General features: G+C 46.9%; 5 protein-coding genes across 5 annotated transcripts; 1 reads left to right on the forward strand and 4 right to left on the reverse strand.

Annotated features, from left to right (window-relative positions):
* Nucleotides 1–2,687: 2,687 nt before the first annotated feature.
* On the reverse strand, nt 2,688–3,231 carry H6S33_011105 (uncharacterized protein; the record flags this gene model as incomplete). Its single annotated transcript, XM_044842497.1, has 3 exons — nt 2,688–2,913; nt 3,000–3,013; nt 3,109–3,231. The coding sequence occupies 3 exons, from the start codon at nt 3,229–3,231 to the stop codon at nt 2,688–2,690; spliced, it is 363 nt and encodes a 120-aa protein (XP_044697035.1).
* Nucleotides 3,232–12,849: 9,618 nt separating this feature from the next.
* On the reverse strand, nt 12,850–14,468 carry H6S33_011106 (uncharacterized protein; the record flags this gene model as incomplete). The annotated part of the gene is made up of 5 exons (XM_044842498.1): nt 12,850–13,391; nt 13,542–13,956; nt 14,012–14,176; nt 14,233–14,356; nt 14,413–14,468. 5 exons carry the CDS (start codon nt 14,466–14,468, stop codon nt 12,850–12,852), a joined length of 1,302 nt encoding a protein of 433 aa, XP_044697036.1.
* A 2,190-nt stretch (nt 14,469–16,658) lies between these two features.
* On the reverse strand, nt 16,659–17,541 carry H6S33_011107 (uncharacterized protein; the record flags this gene model as incomplete). The annotated part of the gene is made up of 4 exons (XM_044842499.1): nt 16,659–16,788; nt 16,878–16,977; nt 17,110–17,277; nt 17,343–17,541. 4 exons carry the CDS (start codon nt 17,539–17,541, stop codon nt 16,659–16,661), a joined length of 597 nt encoding a protein of 198 aa, XP_044697037.1.
* Nucleotides 17,542–18,387: 846 nt separating this feature from the next.
* Nucleotides 18,388–19,218, reverse strand: H6S33_011108 (uncharacterized protein; the record flags this gene model as incomplete). Its single annotated transcript, XM_044842501.1, has 1 exon — nt 18,388–19,218. One exon carries the CDS (start codon nt 19,216–19,218, stop codon nt 18,388–18,390), a length of 831 nt encoding a protein of 276 aa, XP_044697038.1.
* A 2,720-nt stretch (nt 19,219–21,938) lies between these two features.
* Nucleotides 21,939–23,500, forward strand: H6S33_011109 (uncharacterized protein; the record flags this gene model as incomplete). Its single annotated transcript, XM_044842502.1, has 7 exons — nt 21,939–22,001; nt 22,054–22,093; nt 22,164–22,176; nt 22,427–22,456; nt 22,520–22,783; nt 22,831–23,215; nt 23,285–23,500. 7 exons carry the CDS (start codon nt 21,939–21,941, stop codon nt 23,498–23,500), a joined length of 1,011 nt encoding a protein of 336 aa, XP_044697039.1.
* Nucleotides 23,501–23,956: the final 456 nt, after the last annotated feature.

The raw sequence follows: 23,956 nt of genomic DNA on the forward strand, positions 1-23,956 counted from the left end.
GGGAATTGGAAATACGTTATGGCCTAAGATACAACAGACACGAGATGAATTAGAAAGAGTAGAGAGAAGCATATAAAGGAATGGGGATATTACGTATCAAGAGCGGACACCAAAATGAAAAAAAGGTCGATAAAAGGATAAAAAGGGAGGGGGATATAGAATGTAAATCCTAGAGTACAAAACACAAGATCAGAAACGTATAGAAGAAGAAGCAATTGAAACTTACCATGTAAAGAAAGGAAGGAAAGAAAGCTTTCCGTGGGGGCCTCGACACCGCCGCCCCCAAGGAGAGAAAAGAAGAAGGGAAGGAAGACTGAACGGGCGAGAAAGGGGTTTTGATAGTTGTGAAAAAGAAGGAGGGTAACAGGTCTGCGAGGTCTGAAAGGCCACATTGCCTATTTGTGTACGTTTCCGAACGCTCGAGGTAAAGTTCAAAAAGAGCCTCATCGGATAAGAGTAAATATTAGTAATGGATTGATTCCCAAGTTAGAGTTTCCGCTACTTTCCTGCTCTATACGGTGGCAACAATGTTTTAATTATAACCCGGCGTAGTAGCACCGCGCCCGTCCGACCACCGACCGCAAATAACTTTAAATCCAATCACGTTTTATAGCAGAAGCGATTTGAGTGCGTAAATATGAGTGTTAAACCAAACTCACTTGATAACCACCGACCACCCCCGGACCGGACGCCCCCAGCACTTCCGAAATACATAGTAGTTTACATAGCGCTAAGCTCAAGCTTGCTGGCTTTATGGACTTTTGGATCAAGTTAAATCATTTTGTTTTGAGTCGGACTATTTTTCTCAGCTTTGTAAGTACATGTAATCCCTTACGTTTTAACAGAAGAGAGGTACGGAATATTGGGAACTCCTTTTGGTGTTGTAGGGCCGTTCGTAGTACCTTTCATGGTAGTTAGCTCTATCATTCTAATGTCCCCCCAGGATTGGGATTCCATACTTCTGAATCACCTCACCCGATAATTTTCATGTCTCTAGATAAATGGAAGGGATAGTGGTAATCATAGTAGTGGTCGCGGGCGAGTGATAGTTCATGAAGTAAACCGATGTTCTATGTTTGCACGATCACCTACTCGGTAGCTCTCCCGGTGTCCCATTCAGTAGAACCCAAATCAACCTATCAGTATCGATATATCCCAGCAAATAATTATCATGGGAGTTTACAAATACCTTGACCTTGCCCAAGCTTGTGTTATGTGAGTAAGAACTAGTTGCCGGACAACATTTTGAGTCGTTCCTAATATTTGTCATTACCCAAACCAGGATTACCTTCGAGCTCGCGGGAGATAAAGTGCAACTGCCGGTTATGTGAATGTCGACGACACGTTTCCTACACTACCTACGGGAATTAACCTAGCTACACAAGGGCGTCTTTGTCCCAACTCTAATACCGTGGCATAGAGAGAGTCTTGCCGGTATCGATATTGATAGGTTCCAGGAAATTCGCTTTCCCCGTTTATAAGCCATTTCTGCCGATGAGGGCGACAGTTGGTAATCTTTTCTCGACGAGCGGATATTTGTATAGACAGCACGCCTTCCTCGATTCCCTGGTCTAGTTGCAGAGGTAATTAAACGAAGTAGCATACTCGGGGAGGTTCAGTGTTTGCAATGGTACAAACCGGTATGAAAACGTCCGCATATTGTATTAACTGTACCAGCAGGACTTCAAAATTGTACTATTTAACCATCTCTTCCAATATAGTTAAACCGGTAATACCATTTATCTAAATGGTATGTGGGTTAGGGTTCTTCGTGGGTGTTTAGAGCCGAATGTTGCTCCGGATTGGTAAAGGTTCTACCGAAGGCAGCGGAAAAACAATACTCCGTATCATTTAGTTAGTTGGTTTATATCAGTTTAGGGTTTATGTTATATCCCAGCGACGAACGCTCTCCATTCAGGAACGCAATCCTATACCGGAGCGTCAGCCAGTAGAGCCACCAGTCAGGAATGCCACACCTACGCCTAACAGCTACGCACTGTTGGCAGATATATAAGCCTCGGTACACCGGTCTCGGGTCATGTATATTATCTCTGAGCCAGACCATCTCCAGACCAGTAGAGGATATTCCATAGAGTTGTTCCTCAAGTACCACTACTTATCTGGGTTCATACATAGTATATTGCAAAGTTCTACTAAACTCCCTCCCAACCTGCTGTATATCTTGCTGATATTTCTGAAGTGACTTGAGAATAAACAAGAAACTGACATTGACACCGACCTTGCAGCTGGAACTGACGTCTAATTACCAGTCTTGTCCGATATAACAGTGCGTTCATGATTGGAGCGCTAAATTGCTGCTCCATTCGTGAATAGGATGTCCGATTCACGACCGTTCCTGAATGGGGAGCGTTCATCGCTGGGACATAACATGTATCATGTCTCAGTAAAACCACCATCGCTTGAAATCAAACTGTACTAACTGTCTCATTATTATTTAGTTTTGTACCGGTTTGTACCGCCAAACTGACGTCTCATTGCAAACACTGGGGAGGTTTGCCTCTGGCGCTGGAAACTAGTGTTGGTTTTCACTACTGCTACGAACCTCCTCGGATGTTCCTAATAGGATACATGGTGTTCCTTTATATTCAGAATAAGCGTTCTTCATCATATCCTCCTCTTCTCTGCTCATCATTCTACCAATAGTGTGGGGTTCTTCTTCTTGCACCTCATAACCAGTAGTAACTAACCTCCGGTTTGTACTTAGGCACGGTAGTTACCGACAGACTGTCTCTCCACTTGAGGAATATATCGTATTCCCGTGCGGTTGAAAATTTATCGTTGAGTTTCCGATAGACGAGGAAGCCGGGGGTGTTGTTAGAAAGCCCATATCTTGAGCTCTCATCATCATATCTGCAGATAGACCTCACAGGATCGAGCTTCCTACTCCTAATTCTTAGATTAAAATAGATTAGTCCTATGTTACTGCAAAATATAAACCCTCATATAGATGCGGGTAGGTGGATAGGGCATCTTTTTACTTGCGCTGCTTATCCTATGCCATTTGTATCAACATAACGGGGACTTTGATTAGGCCTCTGTCGAGTTCTCTGTTGAGTTCGTCACCCCACCCAACAAAATCCGTTATACAGGTTCATTCTGAGCGAGGCACCCGATTCGGCCTTCCTGATGAATCTGGCGCTCCTTTTGGTCGGCAAGAACACGTTCGGAGGTTGGTTGAATATGTTCCCAAATACCAGCATTTCTCATCATATTCTCCTCTTCACTCCTCGTTATTCGACTAATAGTACTGGGTTCTACTTTTTGCACCTCAGATCAAGTAGGTGCTAGTCTCCGGCCTGTACCTGCGCGCGGTGATTAGAAATGGAGACTTCACACTCGCTGAAGGCATTGATCGTTTTCAGCTGCGGTTGGCAATTTGCCGTTAAGTTTCGGATGGACGAAGAAGCCGGAGGTGTAGGTATGCTGGTATGGCCGGAGTGGCTGATCGATGGTACACGAACAGATTGTTGTGCTTGAAGATCAGCTAGCGTGGAACCTACATGTAGGCTCGTCCCCAGCCCCCCTTCTTCCATCCTTCCAAGCCTGGTGCTAGTATGGGATGGGTACGAGACTACGTGGAATGTTATTCCTTGTGAATACATTAGGTGTTCTACTCCGTTTACGAAGTCCAAGTCTGTGACGGCTGATAATCGTAAATTGTACCTTCAACTCCAGTCAAGTATCAGTGTCTGAGATACCTATCAATTCAGCCGTTTTGAAATTATATCATGTTTTGGTGATGCTCAAACGAGTTGCCTAATTCTGTACCCCCTTGAGATTACGGTCAGAACTCTATTGAAACTATCAGGTTTTCCCGGCGGTCGGTCCGACGAAGGCTTTCAGCTTAATCAACGATTCAGACTACCATCCAACTGAATGTGGGCCTTTTGATATGGTCGCCGTACCAACTAGGTTTGATCACCGGCCAGGTCATGTACAATCACTCGGCTAATTGAAATCATTGGTTAACGGAATAAAATACGACTATCTAGAGACTTCCATGTCATTGTTTGTTACCTTCTCCGGCATTCCACGCGCATGTTTCTAGGTTTGCATGTTTGATATCTCGCTGGAATCAACTAGAGCTCGGATGTTTGCTTCTTCGATTCCCGAAGAACCTAAGGGAAGATTCTAGGGCTGTGTTTCCTCGTTTCTGTGAGGTGAGGTGGGAGTGTTTGCTTTTTTGCCAGCTTACTAGAATCATCTAGACTGTTGGAAGATTGCTTGTTTGCTTGTCTGCTACATTCTAGGCGTATGTTTGTCTGTTTGCTAGCTTACTGGAATCATCTAGACTCTCGATGTTTGCTTGTTTGCTACTTTCTAGGGTATTCTAGGCCCATATTTGCGTGTTTCCTATCCCCTAGAATCGTCTTGACCCTCCAATGTTTGCTTCTTTTCTACCTTCTCAAAGATTCTAGCATGTTTGCTCGCCTACTTGAATCTTCTACACTCTTCGTTATTTGCTTGTTTGCTTGTTTGGTACCTTCTCCGTCGTTCTAGGCCTATGTTTTCTTGTTTGCTATCTCACTAGAATCTTCCAGACCGTCGAATGTTTGCCTACTTGCCATTTCTCAGACGTTCTAGGCTTATATTCCTATGTTTGCTACCCCCCCAGAATCTTCCAGAGCCATGTTTGCTGATTCATTCCACCTCTAGAAGCTTCAAAATACATCTCTGACTCTCTACCCTGACCCTGAGCCCTAATTCATAAGAATTCATTTTCGGGATTTCTGGGAGTATATATACAGCCCTTTCCCCCCTCTTCCTCTTCACTTCACTGGTCAACGAGGTTTTCAAACCTAACTACACCTTGCTAGGTGCTTGATCTTCAGCACATTGCGAACTGTTTGAGAGATAAGTGTTCCTATCTAGCTGATATTTAGAACATGATTTGCTAACATTGACCTAGAACTTATCCAGCTCGACCTGCGCCCGACAGGGTAGGCTTTCCATTATTGGCTCGACCGGCACCTCGAAAAGGCAGGCTTTCTTTTGTTACTCACCTATTTCTTAAACCTCCTGCTCGACCGGCGCCTATAAAAAGGCAGGCTTCCTTTTCTCCCCTATTTCCTAGACTTCTAGCTCGACCAGTACCTATCAAAGGCAGGCTTTCCTTCTTTCCTAGAACTATCCTCTTTCCTAAAACTCTCCTCTTGATCTCTCCTTTGAACTCCTCTTCTCCTAGAACTCTACCTCGACCGGCACCTATAAAAAGGCAGGCTTTCTTTATCCCCTATTTCCTAGACTTCCAGCTCGACCGGCACCTATAAAAAGGCAGGCTCTCCTAGAACTATCCTCTTTCCTAGAATTCTCTTTCCTACAACTCCTGCTCGACCGGCGCCTATCCAGAAGCAGGCTTTCCTAGAACACCAGCTCGACAGGCACCTATCAAAGGTAGGCTTTCCTGCTTTCCTAGAACTATCCGATACTCTTTCCTAGAACTCTCTTTCCTGTAACTCCTGCTCGACCGGCGCCTATAAAAAGGCAGTCTTTCCTTTTTTCCTAGAACTCTCCTCTTTCCTAGAACTCTCTTTCTTATAGTTCCAGCTGGACCAGCTCCTATCAAAGGCAGGCCTTCCTTCTTTCCTAGAACTCTCTTTCCTCGAACTACTGCTCAACCGAAGCCTATACAAAGGCAGGCTTTCCTAGAACTCCAGCTCGACCGGCGCCTATAAAAAGGCAGGCTTCCTTTATTCTCCTACTTCCTAGGACTCTCATCCTTTCCTCGAACTCTTTCCTAGAACTCTTCCTCGACCAGGGTCTATAAAAAGACAGGCTTTCGATCTTTACTCTCCTATTTATTATAGATCTCCGGCTCGACCGGCGCCAATAAAAAGGCAGGCTTTACTTTACCCCTATTTCCTAGAGTTCAAGCTCGACCGGCACCTATCAAAGGCAGGCTTCACTTTACTCCCCTATTTCCTAGAACTCTCATTCTTTCCTTGAACCTTTTCCTAGAACCTTTCCTCGACCGGGGTCTATAAAAAGACAGGCTTTCTTGAGACTCCTATTTCCTAGAACTTTGATTCTTTGTTAGAACTCTTTCCTAAAACTCGTCCTCGTCCGGGGTCTATAAAAAGAGAGGCTTTCTTTACTCTCCTAGAACCCTTATTCTTTCCTAGAACTCTCTCCTAGAAGACTTCTTCTACCGATGCCTATAAAAAGACAGGCTTTCTTTACTCTCCTATTTCTTATAGTTCCAGCTCGACCGGCGCCTATAAAAAGGCAGGCTCTCTTTACTCCCCTATTTCCTCGATTTCCAGCTCGACCGGCGCCAATGAAAAGGCAGGCTTTACTTTCTCAACTAATTTCTCTGCTCGACCGGCACCTATCAAAGGTAGGCTTCCTTTATTCTCCTATTCCTTAGAACTCTTATCCTTTTCTAGAACCTTTATCCTTTTCTAGAACACTTTCCTAGAACTCTTCCTCGACCGGGGTGTATAAAAAGACAGGCTTTCTTTACGCTCCTAATTCTTGTACTTCCAGCTCGACCGGCACCTATAAAAGGCAGGCTCTCTTTACTCCCCTATTTCCTAGATTTCCAGCTCGACCGGCGCCTATCAAAGGCAGGCTTCATTTTCTCCACTGATTTCTTAATACATCTGCTCGACCGGCACCCAGAGGAAAGGGTAGGCATTATTTACTGCCCTCTTTTCTAGAACTCTCATGCCTTTCTAGAACTCTAATAGCTTTCTTGAACTGTCCTATTTCCTAGATCTCTCTTTCCTAGTACTCTTGCTCGACCGGCACCCCTAAAAGGTAGGCTTTCCTTACTCTCCTACTTCCTACAGTTCCAGCTCGACCAGCGCCTATCAGAAGGCAGGCTCTCATTACTCCCTTATTTCATAGATCTCCTGCTCGACCAGCATCTATAAAAAGGCAGGCTTTACTTTCTCCACTAATTCCTTGATATATCTGCTCGACCAGCACCTATCAAAGGCAGGCTTTCTTTCCTATCCTCCCCCCCAGAACTCTCATAAACTTCTATAACTCTCATACCCCTCCGGAACTCTCATACATTTCTAGATTTCTCCTATTTCCTAGAACCCTTGCTCGACCGGCACCTCAAAAAGGCAGGCTTTCTTTACAGGCATAGTCATAGAGTTCCAGCTCGACCGGCACCCGGAAAAAGGGCAGGCTTTCTTTACAGGCATAGTCATAGAGTTCCAGCTCGACCGGCACCCGGAAAAAGGGCAGGCGTTCTTTACCACCATATTTCCCAGAAATCTCCTACTTTTCTTGAACTCTCCTATCTCCTAGATTTCCTCTACTCGACCGGTACCTACAAAAAGGCTGGCTTTCTTAACATCTTACTTCCTACAACTCTCCTATTTCCTGGAACACAGCCTGTTCGACCGACGCCTATCAAAAGGCAGGCTTTTCTTCCTCTCCTAGTTCCTGAAACTCTCCAGCTCGACGGCGCCAATAAACTGGTAGGCTTTACTTTCTCAACTTATTTCTTAATAGATCTGCTCGACCGGCACCTTCGAAAGGCAGGCTTCCTGTACTCCACGGATGTTCTCTCTCCTAGAGCTTTCCTTTCCTAGAACTCTCTCCTAAAGGTCCAGCTCGACCAGCACGTTTGAAATGGTACGCTTTCCTTATTCTCCTATTTCCTATTGTTCCAGCTCGACCGGCGCTCAACAAAAGGCAGGCTTTCCTTCCTCATTACCGGAACTCCCGCTCGACCGGCACCTTTAAAAAGGCAGGCTCTACTTATTCTCCTATTTACCAAAACTCCCATTCCTTTCTAGAACTCTCCTAGTTCGTACATCTCCAGCTCGACCGGAACCTTTAAAAAGGCAGGCTCTCTTTACTTTCCAGATCTCCTCTTTTCTAAAGCTCTCCTAGAACCCTCAGCTCGACCAGCACCTATAAAAAGGCAGGCTTTCCCTATTTTCCTATTTTCTAGTACGTTCGTTCTTGTTTAGAACTCTCCTGTTTCCTAGAACTCCAGCTCGACCGGCACCTTTCGAAGGTAGGCTTCCTTTAGTAGCATCTTTCCCAGATCTATTTCTGCTCGACCGGCGCCTATAAAAAAGCGGGCTTTCCTACCCCCGGTATCTACTCTTTCCTATAACTCTTCTCTTTCTTAGAACTCCTCTTTCCTTTAACTTCCTTCTTTCCTGAAACCTTGCTCGACCAACCCCTGAAAAGGTAGGCTTTCTTTATTTTACTAGTTCCTACATCGAACTCCTGCTCGACCGGCACCTACCAAGGGCAGGCTTTCTTTGGCCGCTTCTTCCGGGAACTCCCATATTTCCTATTTCCTAGAAGTCTTAATAATCCTGCTCGACCGGCGCCTATAAAAGGGCAGGCTTCACTTCAGCTTAATTAATATTTCCTAATGGTTCTGCTCGACCGGCACCAACCCAAAAGCAGGCTTCTTTTTTCTCTTTCCTCCTAGAACCCCTCTATTCCCTATTCCCTATTTCCTAGAACTCCTCTATTTCCTACAACGCCTGCTCCACCGGCACCCCAAAAAGGCAGGCTTTACTTACATCCCAAGATCTCATACTCCCTAGAACTATCATATCATATATGTGTATTTCCTACTACTGCAGCTCGACCGGTGCCTGTAAGACGGTAGGCTTCCTTTACTATCCTATTCCCTGGAACTCCCATCCTCTCCAGAACTATAATTTCCTAAAACCTCCGTTCGACTTGCACCTATCAAAACGCAGGCTTTCCTTTTTCCCCGATTTCCCCAGAACTATCTTCTTTCCTAAAACTATCATCTTTCCTCAGATCCTCCTCTTTCTTTGAGCTCTAGCTCGACCGGCACCCTCCTAAGGTAGGCTTTACTTCCTCTCAATTTCCCTTTTCTAATTGCTCTGCTCGACCGGCGCCGATAAAAAGGCAGGCTTTACTTTCTCTTTATATTTCTTAATCAATATTCTCGACCGGCGCCTATCGAAAGGTAGGCTTCCTTTCCTACTATTTCCTAAAACTACTACTCGACCGGTGCCTGTAATAGGGCAGGCTTTCTTACTCTTACCATTCCTAGAACTCCGATATTCCCTATTTCTTTCCTAGAATCCCTGCTCGACCGGCACCTTTAAGAAGGTAGGCTTTATTTTTGCTTTTTTATTTCTTTGTAAATATGCTCGACCGGCACCTAAAAGGCAGGCTTTCTCTACCCCTTATTTCCTAAACGCCCTGCTCGACCGGCGCCAATAAAAGGCAGGCTTTCTTTAAATATCTCATATTTCTTAGAAATCTCGTATCATACTTTCTTAGAATAACTACTCGACCGGTGCCTTTAAAAAGGCAGGCTTCTTTTGCCTTCGCCTTTGAACCCATCGAACACTCCTATTTTCCTAGAACTATCCTTTTATTAGAACTATCCTATTCCCTGGAACTCTCCTCTTTCTTAGAACTCTACCTCAACTGGCACCTCTCAAAATTAAAGGCAGGCTTCAATTTCAGCCCAATATTTCCTATTAATCCTGCTCAACCGGCACCTTACAAAGGTAGGCTTCCTTTCCCTCTAATCTCCTGATATTTGCTCGACCGGCACCCAGACAGAAGAGCGGGCTTTCTTCAGTATGATTCTATATATTCCTAGAGCTCCCATCCTTTTCAAGAAGTACTCTAGTATCTCCTAGTTCTCCGCTGCTCGACCGGCACCTATAAAAAGGCAGGCTTTCTCATTATACCTTTTTCTAGAACTCTCATGTTCGTCAGATCTGATCTCCTAGTTACTAGATCTCCAGCTCGACCAGCGCCTATCGAAAGGCAGGCTTTCCTTAACCTCCTAGTTCCTAAATCTCTAGCTCGACCGGCACCTAATAGGGCAGGCTTCCCCTTCTCTCATTTTTCCTAGAACTCCTACTCGACCGGTGCATATAAAAGTGCAGGCTTTTTATTATCAGTCTCTTATTTCCTAGAACTCCCGCTCCTCCGGCACCCTTCTGAGTACTTGGCCTTCTTCACATCGTTTTTCACCCCGTCATTCCTAAGCTCGACCGGTGCCTATAAAAAGGTAGGCTTTCTTTACACTCCTATTTCCTAGATCTCGACCGGCGCCCATAAAAGGGCAGGCTTTTTTTTCGATCTCCTAATCCCTGATTTCCTCATATAACAGCCCGACCGGCACCTTTCAAGGGTAGGCTTCCTTTCCTCTGCCTTTTCCTACAACAATGTTTTTCACTAGCTAGAGGTCATATACTCCCTGGAACTCCTACAGTTAAATATCATTCATGAACGCCGGCGTTCACGAGTGTTCGAGAACTGACCAGGTTATTGACGAGCACCCTATCATACCGGAGTTTTGGCGGAAGGCCCATGTGTATGTGGAAAGACCATGTATACGTGGAATGCCCAGGTGTTCGTGAAAGGTCCAGGTCTTCGTTTGAGACTCAGGTGTCCGCGGAAGGTTCAGGTGTTCATGGAAGGCGGCCTAGGTGTTCGTGGAAAGTTTAGGTGTTCGTGAAAAGTTTAGGTGTTCGTGGAAGGAGGTGTTTGTGGATGTCCTAGTGTGTTCGTGGAAGGTTCAGGCGCTCGTGAAAGCCTCAGGTGTCCTTGGATGAACCGGCATCCATCAAGGCCCTAGGTCTTCATGAGAGGGCTATTTTTTCGTGGTTCGCCTAGGTGTTCGCTTCCTAAATGAGCTAGAACAGGCAAACCATGAACACATAGCTATTACGGCTCAACCACGAAGTCGGTTCAGTGACGAAGTTTCGCCACTGGGCCAGTTCATTCACGAAGTTTCGTGACTGGACCGCAATCTTCTTGACCGAACTAACAATGTAGACTCTCCATCCAGTCACGAAGGACTGATCTAAACCCTAGTCCAGTCGCGAAGTACAATGTAGAGCTGCTCTAGTGATATAACTAGTGCTGAAATTGAGTGCAAGCGCTAGTACATCTCTGTAAGCGTCACAGAATCCTGTTGTAATTTTCTCCCGCGCACTTTATTTTTCTCCCGCGCATTTTTTTTAAGTGACTGTACCATTGCTGGATGGGGCCCCAGTCGTCAACAAGTTGCACCTGGGCTCGCCCCAGGATAGCTGTGCTCGCACCACCATAGCTGTCCGTGCCCAGGGGTTCTAGGGTTTTGAGGCGGTCAGTTCAGTCAGGAAACTTCGTGACTGAACTGGCATACAGCAGGCCCAGTTTAGTGACGAAGAATATAGTCCAGTCATGAAACCTCGTGAATGAACTGGCCCAGTGGCGAAACGTCGTCACTGAACCGACTTCGTGACAGGGCCGTAACATAGCCCCTCACGAACACTCAGGATTATTCCTCACAAGAGCACCTGGTCCTCCCACGAACATCTAGCCTACTTCTCACAAGCATCTGAGTCTCCCACAAGCCTATATCTGCTTCCCAAGAACGCTCACATCTGTCATGAGGAACTGGCTTTCCATGAACACCTGAGCTTAGAGGAAAATCTCCCACTTCGGTATATAATGGTGTTCGTCGATAAGTAACCTACATGTCTAATCATTCCAAGATTGTCCGTGAGATGCCAGTGTTCGTGAATGAATGTTAAAATTGTGTTGTTCTGGATTTTAGGTGTTCCAGTTCCCTAACCCATCTCATGTTTTATTGTAGAGCACGTCTATCGAAAAATGTGTCATTTTAGACCTTTTCCGTTAAAAAGAATAAAAAGCTTTGTGACGAGTTCCTGGACGAAGCTCCTTTTAGTCGATTAAGTAGAATCAGTACCAGCACAACATAACGCATTGTCAAGTAATCTGGCGCGTTTTTTCCTGTTGGGCATCCAAGACTTCTTTTCTTTATATTCATCTTCCATGCTGGACCACGCTCAGCTCCAGTTTTACCATGTATCATAGATGTGTCCCACGTGTCTTGTCCTTTTATCCCTTTTACGGTCAGGCCACATCACAACTCCAACTACACAACATGCCTACTGCAGGCTGACCTAGTGCCATATCCCAACCCCACACATACAATTATGTTGCCGTCCTGACCTCGTTTCTAACTTTATATCACGCCGAACCAAACCAGTGAAACCCAAATCTAACCGCTTCTCTAATTAATGTTCATATCTCTTTGACATTCCGAAGGTAGAAAGGTAGAAGTGTCCTGAGTCCTCCGCCTAGCCTTCTCCGCATTCTACTAAACAGCCTAAGATAAGCGGTGTGAACTTACACTATATATACTAGTCCTCTCTAGGACCCAACGTCTCGCCGAATAACACTGGGGGCGAAACCGTTCTTCCATCAGGGATTCTACAGCACTCGGATACTCTCCCGATACCAAGAATATTGTCGAGGCTGTCCCGAGTTCATTGCCTAGAAGATTTAAACGATTCCAAAGACTCTATAGTACCCAAGTTTCTCCTCCGAGGACGGCTCAAAGATCCCCTGGACCTGAACACTGCCCCGGAGGACGTACCCGGAGGTTTGGGATAAGGCTACAATGAGGACACGGGGGAAGCGTAAAGCACGCATTGATGTAACTCCACCCCCCTTGATCATGAGCGGGTGGCCTGAAGTGGCTTTGGGGCTGAATTTCATATCTCAATGTCAGTGGATAGTTCAACTACTCTTCTTCTTAATAGAAAACTCTCGCGGTCGCATCCAATTGATGAATTAAACAAAAAAAAAAAAAAAACTCTCGCGGTCGCCAATCACAGATTATCACTCGATAGAATCCCAACTCCTGCCGGTGGAAATATGGGCGAATAATCCTCTGAAGCACAACTCAACGTCCGAAAACATCTTTAAGGCTACTCCTCTATGCTAATCCTTAAACAAAAAAATCAACAATTTAAAATTTACCAATACATCCTACTACAAACTACCACCTCTACACCGACTTCCATTTCCTAATTCCACCACCCATCTACCACACCTTCATTTCGCACTCCCAGCCTCCCTCCTACTCCTCTCCCGCCTCTTCTCCCTCATCAATCTCGCGGCAAAACTCGTCACCGTCGCATCCGCCTGCGCAGCAGTACACGCATCCTTCTGCGCCGTACAATCCGCCACGGCAGCTCCATCACCGCTGTTAGCACCATTGGCACATGCGTTGAACTGGCGATCACAAGAGCGTGCTGCCGCAGCGGCAAAATTTACAAATGTTGACCCAGCAACATCGAATGGGCGGTCGGCATCGCCGGAGAAGGTTATGGGGTCTGCGGCGGCGCCGATGGCGGACGTGAAGGTTTGGAGATTGGTAGACGTATCAGCGCCAGTAGCGGCGGTGGCATCGTTGGCTGCATTATTATTGCCATTGTTCGCGTTGTTCCCATTATTGTTGTTGGCATTGTTTCCGTTATTGTTGTTGGCGTTGTTTCCGTTATTGTTGTTGGCGTTGTTTCCGTTATTGTTGGCATTTCCGTTACCGTTATTTGCGCCAGTGTCGGCAGCGTTATCAGTCGCAGCAGCAGCATCACCTGCACCCGTCGCAGCACCCGCGTTATTGCCATTGTTGGCGTTGTTCCCATTATTGTTATTGGCATTATTTCCATTGCCAGTATTTGCGGTATTGTCGGCGGCGTTATCATTTCCGTTCCCCGTCGCATTATCACCAGCAGCAGCATCACCTGCACCCGTCGCAGCACCCGCGTTATTGCCATTGTTGGCGTTGTTCCCATTATTGTTATTGGCATTATTTCCATTGCCAGTATTTGCGGTATTGTCGGCGGCGTTATCATTTCCGTTCCCGGTATTATCGTTCGCGTTATTGGCAGCGTTGCCATTGCCATTCCCCGCATTATTATTCGCATTACCGCCAGTAGCAGCATCACCCGCACCCGTCGCAGCACCCGCAGCAGCACCCCCGCCTCCCACCGCAGCCGCCGTGCCATCCGCCGCCTGCGCGGTGAAATCAGTGATGCTCCCCTGCGCCTGTACGATGTCCGCAATACTCAACCCCGCCGCATCAACGGGTGAATTCAGGCTTGCCGCACTCGCAGCATTCTGGGCTGCCGCACCGTCAAGATCTGGATCTACTAGTGGCTATTCCCCCGTTAGTCGGTGATAACGGGAAGTGGTGGAGTAGGGAGAGACTAACCAGAATACCCCTCAGCGCCTCCGTCGCCGGTAGACTTGGATCGCTACAGAAACTTGGGATGGTGACGGCGAATGGGTTGAAGTTCTTCTCCGCCTGTACAAGTGCTTTTGCGGCATCGAGGGCGCCAGCACCGTCGAGGGCTGCGACTTGATCCGCGAGTGACAGCTGAAGAATATATTGTTAGACTTGAGGACGATACAGCAAGGGAGTGATGTGGGTACCTTAGCGCAGGCGTTCGCACCAGCGAGGAGGGTACCGATGGACTGGCCGGCGAGTGTTGCTGCGCCACCGTTGTTGCCTCCGATGGCGGATATGATGTTCTGGACGGAATTTTCCTGGCCGAAGCTGTTGTTGTGTGTTAGTCATGTGCCATGTCAAGGGCAGGGGAAATTAAGGCTTACCGGGCGTGGGTGACAGCCAAGAAGCTCACGAACAGAAAAAGTGACTTGGTGAACATCTTGCAGGCGGAAATATGTTGGATAATATAATGGTCAAAGTAAAAAATAAATAAAAGAAGGTATGTTATCAAAAAGAAACCGGCCGGCGGTAGAATGGAAGAAAGAATGAATCAAAGAAAGAAGAAATGCTGGAATGAAGAGAGCTAACTCGATGCCTCGTGAGAATACTGACAGGAAGATTGAAAAGTTTATAGGAACGGGAGCGCGAGGCCGCTATATATCGCTCCTCGCCCAGACCCCCGCATAGACGCCCAGCCGCCCAGGTGTATCGGGGAGTTTTAACTCTAACTTGAGCAACCTTCTTTCTTGGGTCGGTCGTCATAGTTCTACAACATTATGCACATCAAAAGAATATTCTGTAGCTATAGAGATCATAGCGCAAATCCCCTCCTCCGTTTAGCAAGGATTGTTCACAATGACAGGGTCAATGACAGGGATACCGAAAATCTCCGAACAGACAGCCCACCCCTGACCTGGCGCATTGAGGCTATTATCCATGTCAAGCGAGACGCAACTCTAAAACTAGCGACAAAACCTGACATGTCTCGCGCAGGGGGTGTAAAACCTTCGGTGTGTTTTGTGGCGTATCTAGGGCGGTTGTTCACAGATATAGTACAGAGCTCGAGGAGGGAAATCACAAGAAGATGCAGTAGTGAGCTCGTTATAGCACGCTACTGACAGCGCGTAACTGAAGTAGTATCATCACTAGTAAATATGACTAACACCTCCTTCTGGACGGGGTTTACTGATTTCGCGAAAACGGAATTTTCTCTCACGCGGTCTGCTTCAGATCGCAACTCTTCAAACGAACGTTTAGCTGGTGAAGGATCCGCTCCCCGAAATCGCTATTATTGGTTTATTCTTAGGGAGCGACCAAGAACAAGTACGGTCAGGATGGCCTTACTCAAAAGGTGCTGCGGTATATCTACGCATGATGGTTTAATCCTGATTCACGATACCCCACTCTCCATCTACCCACCCCGTTCAGCAAAAGCACGCACCTAGACTTCTAGATACCTAGACTATGAAGACATGATAGGGCTTGTTCTTCAGCATTCTTACTTCACCTAGTCGGGGACATTCCATTTCATATTTTATTCCCGAGCACTTGAGCTTCGAAATCGAGTGATAATCTATGATTACAAGAAAGATAATTCACGTTTTACCGGTTACAGGTCTCCTAGAATGAAGATCCCCGCACCAAAAGATGCACCAAAAGATGCACCGTCTATATAGGGTAAGTACTTCTGATGTTACAGGAGCGACGTTCAAACCGGGTCAGCACTTGGCAGGGGTCAGGAGCCAAAGCTGTTTGACGTGCCAGGGAATAGATTGCGATATTTCCTATCCTGTTAGTCTTGAGCCGCTCCAAATTCACCTATTCATCTAGGGCTTATGTTGTATTTCCGTATTCTGATAGTTATACTCATGATCATGTAGGCTGCGCTGGCGGGAGTGGCTAGAAAGCGCAAAAGCTTGAAGTGACAGAAGAGGTGTAATCATGTCAACTTTAAGCAGGTGAAGTGAGTGATTACCGCTATCGCAGGATTCCCTCTTTTGTAGTCTGGCGTGAGCATGAATTCATAACCTCATCCGAAGGTCGAAATAGGTTAAGATGAGATAAGATATGATTGAGATAAGACTAGATTGAGATAAAATAATAGCACTCTGCCTCAAAATATATACCCTGAGCATCTTCATCAATCTTTGGTAGTATAGTGGTTAGTATACTCGCTTGTCATCAGACTAAACGCGAGTGACCGGGGTTCAATTCCCCGCCAGAGAGTTATCATTTTTATTTTTTCCCATACTAATATTGGAAGGAGGTCGGTTGCTGCCGGACCTTTTTTCGTATTTTTATTTCCCATATTATTTTTCACGTACACACATTCCTAGAATTCAATAATTAAAATCTATTCACCTCTAGCGCATCCGAAAAAGAACGCTGGGGATATGCGATTTCGGACATACCCAATGTTCCCATTATCCTCAGTACCCCACAGAACTGTGCTGAAAGACACCTCTCAATATGATCCCCTCCCACTCTACCACGTCTGATCTCTTCCATATCATCTCGAAACCCCACATAACGTCCAAGTTCCAAATCCCCATCAATTACTTAATTACATTAATATTACCCCACTAGCTAGGTTCTATCTTGCACCCCCGATATATCCAACCTCTGAAAACTAAACAACCTTCGTAAGCTTGCCCGTCTTCGGATCATATATCCACCCCGTTGTGTTCCCCCGGACCACCTCTGGGATCAGTTTGTGCGTCTTGAGGAATTCGACGTCGTCTCTGACGGCTTGTTCTATGCTGTGATATTCCGGAAGTTGTTAGTCATTGGAGAAAAGGAACTCAGGAGATGGGGAAAGGAACGGTTTGGGGGGTATTGGGGATTGTACTTTTCAATGGCTCCAAAATCCTCGCCATCGGCGTCGACGCCGAGGTTCTTCTTGATGGTGCCGTGCAGGGTGGGATTGTCGAATGTGGTCATTCCGCAGTCTGGTGTTACCATGAGGTTAGTTTCTGTATATCTATTCGTTTAGATTTCCTAGATCTCTTTGTTTAACGGAGCAGGCCACTAGCTACGAAGCAACAAAATTCCCAGGGTCATCCGAGAAGAATTAAACATACCAGTATGCTTAATGATCAATATCGCCTTTGTCCCGAACAGCTGCTGCGACACAACCAGACTCCTCAGAGCCTCCCGGGCGCTGCCGCCGCCGTTGCGGATGAGGTGCGCGTCGCCGAGCTTGAAGCCGAGTGCTGATGCGGGCATGATATTGGTGTCCATGCATGTTACTACCCAAGGCAAGGGTTAGCTTTCTTTTCCAGATTATTATGGCAACGGCAATGAATATACGAACCGACGGCGACCTCCTTCACCGGCGGAAGCAGTAGGTTTTCATCTGAAGCGCTGAACTTGGAGACATATCCCTCGTTTGCGGCCACAATGCTGGACTCGAGGTTGAGCGTCATGTTGGGAGTTGCACTGTGGAAGTGGGCTCTTAAAGTTGATAATAAGCTTGGAGTTTTTCGGGGAAGTATTCTGGTAATGAGGGTCATTTTTAGATATCAGAAAGAGTTATAGGCGTTTATATTCCCAAATCTAGCCGCGGACAAAGGTGCTGAGCATCAATCACGTCATTCCGCGGAGGTGTCACCGAGTTTAGGAAAATGACGGAAGCGGCGGGCGGGCACCGGCGGGGCACCCGCGAAGTTTATCGCGGCGACTTCTGAGATGGTGTAAGTTGGCGGGCTTAAGCTTGGGGCTTTGGAAGCTTTGGCGACTGTTGAGGTGTTTTGTTTCTTTGTCGGGGCAGCTTCATCAGGAGATCCAAATACCACCAAATATCAATCTCAGCCTCAAAGAACTTGGAATTCAAAACCGCATCGTTAAATCATTGCAAGATCTTGATTATCTATCATGCAGCCGGCGAAGCTTCTCGAGGACATATCCGAGTCTAAACCCGATCCTCGATCAGCGATGTCCGAAAACTCAAATTCCTTATCTTCATACATATGAGGCGCGTCTCTGCTCCTGGACAAAGGATATCTAAAATCCCGCGATATGTTGAAGGTTGTGATCAATGAGATTCATGTCTTGGTTGTCACACCTGAAGGCTGAAGCTACAGCTGGAGAGGCTTTGCCAAGCATTCTGGGAACTTGGCGAGGGAGGAGCGGGTTAACTGAGTCGTCACTCAGTAAGGTGATTTTGACCATGTTTTTGATCCAGTGAGAAATTCTTGTGAGCTTTTATTTTATCGGTTTTTATCGGGGTTTCATTCTGTTGATTCAGTCTATGGAGTTTTCCGTTGTTACACAAATGAACTCAGCACCAGAACCTATCATTACCGCCCCTTCTATCATTACCGGCATAGCTATCTACCAATCTATTATGATCCCTTGTTCTAAACCTCATCTCCAACTTCATCGTCATAATTCACCACCCACAAGCACCTATTCGTGCGATATCCAAGCTTATGATACATCTCCAGCGCGCTCCAATTCTCACAAAACACCGTCAACCAGCATTCCGTCCCTCCCTCCTTCGCATGCAGCTCATGCACATGCCTCATCAACGCCCTCGCCAGCCCCTTCCTACGATAATCCGGAAACGTTTCCAGACTACTCACATACAACCTCTTCCCCCCCTGCGCCACCAGCACACTCACAAAGGCCGCCTTCCTCAGCGTCTCCACTTCCACAACCGTCCACACCCGCTCCCCGCCACAGCTCACAATACTCTTCTCCTCCGGCTTAAACGTGGCAAACCACTCCGGATCCTCCTCAATCCGAAAACCGTCCTTCTCTAGCGCCAGCCCGGCCACCGTCCACGGTGCCGGAAGGTAAGCGAGCCCGGGGATGGCCTTCGGTAGCTGCAGCCTCATCTCGTGGAGCAGGTCGACGCTCACGTTGACGGACTTCCGATCGATCGCAGAGCTATGCGCCCACAGGAGGATGGACTTGTCGAACGACGATATCGTGAGATGGCACTCTCCCGGGATGTTACCGAGGAACTCACGCATCGCATTGAAGTAGACGCTGCGGATGGAGTCTGAGTTATTGATGAGGAGCCATGACCTGCGCGGGGTTCGGATCTCGTCGGGCGCGTCATTGAACAGCGTGAAGAAGGTGCTGTCAGTAGTGCGGTGTGTGATTGTCTCCTCTGGGAGCAGCGTGCGGTGGTGGTGGATCGGCGCCGAGTGGCAGTAGTGGTGCGATATTAGGTCGGCGGCCATTGTAGGTGGGGATGATGAATTGGGACACTTTGGGCTTGGATCGTGGGTTTTTGAAAACTGTCTAGCTGGCCTGTGTTGTTCCGGGCGGATAAATTGCTGGGATGCTGCAGCTCACGTGATGGTGGGATGTGGGTTTTATTGGAGGAGTTCTCTGCATGCATATGGGGCGGAAACAGGTTCACGATATCTTGAGCGGGCTACGAAATCATTGACACTTTTAGGTTACACGTTGGAGTATCCAGGGTTGTGGTCTTTTGCTTCGCTACCGCCGAAAATGACGAACCAGAAGGTCTCCACTACCAAAGCGGCAGTTCACCATCCGGGCGAGCTGGCGGGTGCTGGTTAATACTAACTCTTTAGGCCGGAATCGATCCTTCCCATCGAAAATTTTCTCAGGTTAGGGCATGCATTATCACTCCTTCCCCGAATTATAGTTTGCTTCGTTCTCGGTCTCTCGATCACACCGCATCACCCGCAACCCATGTACTCACGGGCTGTATTGCTCTTTGTGGAATTGTATCATCGTCCGCTAATGATCTATTGATACAGGTCCATAGTAACAGCCTTTTATACTTCGGGGTCGGCCAATTTCCTACCCAGTCCTTTCCTATCCGCCCTGTCCTGTCCACCCAGTCCTGTCCTGTCTGCCCAGTCCTGTCCTGTCTGCCCAGTCCTGTCCGTCCCGCACAGCAATATGGCTCGGCGCCGAGTCGCCCAGCTCCATTGAGATCTCAACACTCTTAGGTCATGCAAGAGCAAATCTCACTAAGTAAACCAAGACGACAATGTACAGCCGGGCCGGGGGGACAACCGTACACGGCCTGATAGCGACTGCCAGAGAGTAGAAGGACACAAAATTCTACCCCACCGGCGCGGCGGGCAGCGCACGCATGCATATACAGAATCCACCACTAAAGTAACTCTCCAGATCAACGAAAACCGGTAATTGGTGTCCCCCAGTTAAAACTCCTATATATAACATGTAGCTAGCAATTGAACCATACTCTCAATAAAATAAAATCGGGGATCTCCCGAGAAACACTATATGATTAAGAGTGCTCCCATGATTCCTTCCTTGATAACATCACGAAATCACAATGAGATACTTTGTCCGTGTTTATAGTAGATGTAATTATTCTACGAACAGAGAGCATATGTAGCTAGTAGACCCTTTAGTAACCTCAATCCAAAGCGCCTCTTATATACGATACGTCAATGCCAAAATGCAGCGCAGGATCAGTAGAGTAGATATCAATCGATTTCTCGATACCCAAAGCTTTACTACCGCCTCAATCCCCTGCTATTAGACAGAAGCACCAAGATCTCCCTGGGACCCTCGAAAAAACCCATCGGTGATTGTAACAAAAGGACATTCAGGCCACACCCAGAGGCAGCAGCACGGATATTCAACACTCTCTGGCGGGGAATTGAACCCCGGTCACTCGCGTTTCGTCAGATGACAAGCGAGTATACTAACCACTATACTACCAAAGATTGCTTCCTTGCTGTTCTTATGGCTTTAAATTTCTCGCTGTGTCCGATATGGTTAAGGCTGAGTCGGGGGTGCAGGGGTTCGTACTGGGATGGACGGCTTTAGCGCTGCAGATCATTGGCTTAGTGGAGAAACATCCTTTATCACTCGAGCTAACAACTGCAGGGGGAGGGCTTGGCTCAGTCTCGAGGGGTTCACTCTGTAAATGTGAACCCTTGGTCAGCATCCGTAGGAGGGACTACAATATCTGGTGGATTATTCCGAAAGTGGGTTTTCCATGTCCTGATGGTCTTATTGGCCCTTGAAAGATTTTTGCACAGAGCAAAAGATTCACTCTTTACCTCCCGCTTTCACCGTAATTCTACCGGAAACTGTAGTAATGCCTGGGAACCTATATAAAATACAGTTCCTCATATACCACACCAGAGAAATGCGATTGGGCGTAGCTTAGGAGCTAAGCGGTAATTAACCCTGTCATCTTCACCAAGACGGGGCCTTTCGTTCGTGGCCTTTCGTTCGGGCAAGGAAAAAAGACCGCCGGATATAACTTTATCAACCTTTACCGCTCCGTGTTACACTACGTCGATTGTGACCATTTTTTATTTTATTGGCCGAGTAAATTCAAGCCTTTCTACACTGCTTGGCCGGAAGCTTCCCATTGCTTGTATTTCATAACGCAAAAACCCCTGCGAAACCGAAAACCTGGGTCGTCCAGCTAGTACGGTAGCTGGTGTAACATGACTAGCACTTCACTCACTCCTGGCCGGTAGAACTATTCAATGAAGATAATTAGTAGTTCTCGTTTCCCTCGTGATCAAGTAAAGTTAAGATTTTACTGGAATAACGATATCCTTACAGACTTACCTCAGGAAAACAACTTAAACCGAGCGCAAGAAAACTCATATCAAATCATTGAAGATTCTGGAAGCCTGGCCGGTCGATTGTCTGAAATAATGATAGGACTGGACCTTTTCTGCAGGAACAAAGCGTAAAGTTAGAAAAGATTATGCCCTGGTTGCAAGTATTTATACTAGTGGGATGTGTCCTAATCTAAATATAAAACTTTACTCCATACGTAACATTTCCATCATCATCACAATCACAGTCACCCCCACAACCATCGCAATGGCTTTTTACCCCGCCAAAGCCTCGAAATCTCTTGAAATCTCTTGAAATCTCTTCACTCTTTATCTCCTCCTCAAAAATTTTCGATAGCAAAACTTTAAAGATGACACGCCTCCGGAAGGGTACCTCCTACACAGATATCGAGGATATCGAGAATACCGCCGTTGTCCGTATACTTATTACTTGCCTGACCAGAGTATTAGCTGACCTCTTTGTAGCTACTGGAAGACAGAGTTTTGGTATTGTGGTTTGATTTGCGTAAGTTGAGTTGCGAACTTGGTCCGAGTCGATACGTGGCTTATATCTAAACAAACGATACTGTTAATAGCAAAATGGCAACAGTAAGTGCTTCCAACTTCCCCGAGAGCTTTCGAATGAGTTCAATTCCAAATCGTATATAATGCGGAAATATTCCGCGTCCTCTGGGGAGATTCAACGGACGGTTCCCAATTTTCACTGGGAATTGAGGCCATTATTTCCAGGTTTTCTAATATACAGGATGAAATGGGGCATATTCCGCCAAAATTAACAACAGGACGTGATGCCTGTTGCCGAATCGAAAATTGGCTAGGTTCTGACGAAAAGCTTTAGAAATAATGAGTTTATCCAATCTGGCTATCGGTATAGAAGTTCCATCCCCGACTTTCTTCCATAGCATAGATGCTGAACCTACATCTTTTCCAGACAACCCTCTTATTGTCTCCGGAAATGCTTGAGCTCCCTTCTCTACCTTCACAACGAAACCGGTACTGTCCCCCTTCCCCCTTTACCGTGGATCATAAGCTCACCAAAGACACGTCCAGTCAACATCTACACGCATCTTCTCGGCTCTCTCATCTTCTTCGCCCTGCCCTGGTACCTCTACACCCCCCGCGCCACTCTCGGCGACATCATAGTCTTCAGCATCTACTTCCTCGGCGTCGGCCTCTGCTTCTTCTTCTCCGCCATGTATGTACTCTCCTCTTCCCCTGCCCCGTTATGCTAACAACCACCAGGTACCACACAATCTCCAACCACAGCCCCCGATACCTCACCATCGGCCTGCAGCTCGATATAATCGGTATCACACTACTCATGTGGGGGGCGTCCATCCCGACCATCTACTATGCCTTCCCCACCCTCCAAAACACCCGCATCTTCTACTGGGCCGTTTCTACCGTGATGAGCGCCGTCTGTATCGGCTTCACCACAAAGCCCGTAAACCGGGCTCCTGCAATGAGGCCCGTTAGAGCCGCCATGTTTACGTTACTGGGACTGAGCGCGGTAATGCCGGTGGTGCATAGCTGTTGGTGGAAGTCTGCGGAGGGCAGGTGCGAGGTTGTGCCGTTGAGTGGTGTAGCAGGGTTGAATCTGGTTGGGGCATTGGCGTATGCGACTAGAGTAAGCCATTTTTCTGATAGATTCTGAGAGGCATGGTCGTGAGAAGCTAATATAATGGGCGACATACAGTTCCCGGAGAGATGGTTTAAGGTGAGGTTTGATATTTGGGGCGCGAGCCATCAGGTTCTGCATGTGGCGGTTGTGCTGGCGGGGTTGGCGCATCTGAGAGGCCTCATTGCTGCGTTTGAGCATGCTCGGGGCATTAGCGTTCCAGATATGGCTGTAGCTGCGCTTGCTTCGGCTCTCGACTCAGATATGGCTGCATCTGCACTGTCTCTCGAGTAAGTTATGCGCTATCGAGCTTCTCGAAAGCATGAAAAATACGAGGCTGCATATTTCGTACATAGACCCAATCTCTCAAGGCCCAATAGTAACGCAATCCTATATGCAACTACGATATATTGCTGGAGAAAAATGTCTCTTTTGAATTGTCCTTTTTCTTTTCCTGTCAACGGGTGAAACGACTCTATATTTAGTCATATGAGTACAGAAAACAACTCCAAGCATCTGAGGTGTACTTCGACGGTCCTTCACGATATTTATCGAGTGTTTATAGCGTTCAAACATAACTTTAGAGTTAACCGTCTATACTTTCCCAAACCTCGCATAGCACATGGCCGAGGAAAAGCTGTTAATTTATACAGAGGGCCATTATAAAATCATTACTAGATTATAAGACCAGGGTATATATTAGTTGATTCGATATTATTCCTCATTGCCACATCTACAACGTATTCCCCA

The sequence above is a fragment of the Morchella sextelata genome (assembly GCF_020137385.1).
Source record: "Morchella sextelata strain SCLS chromosome Unknown scls_5, whole genome shotgun sequence".
NCBI classification, from domain to species: Eukaryota; Fungi; Ascomycota; class Pezizomycetes; order Pezizales; family Morchellaceae; genus Morchella; species Morchella sextelata.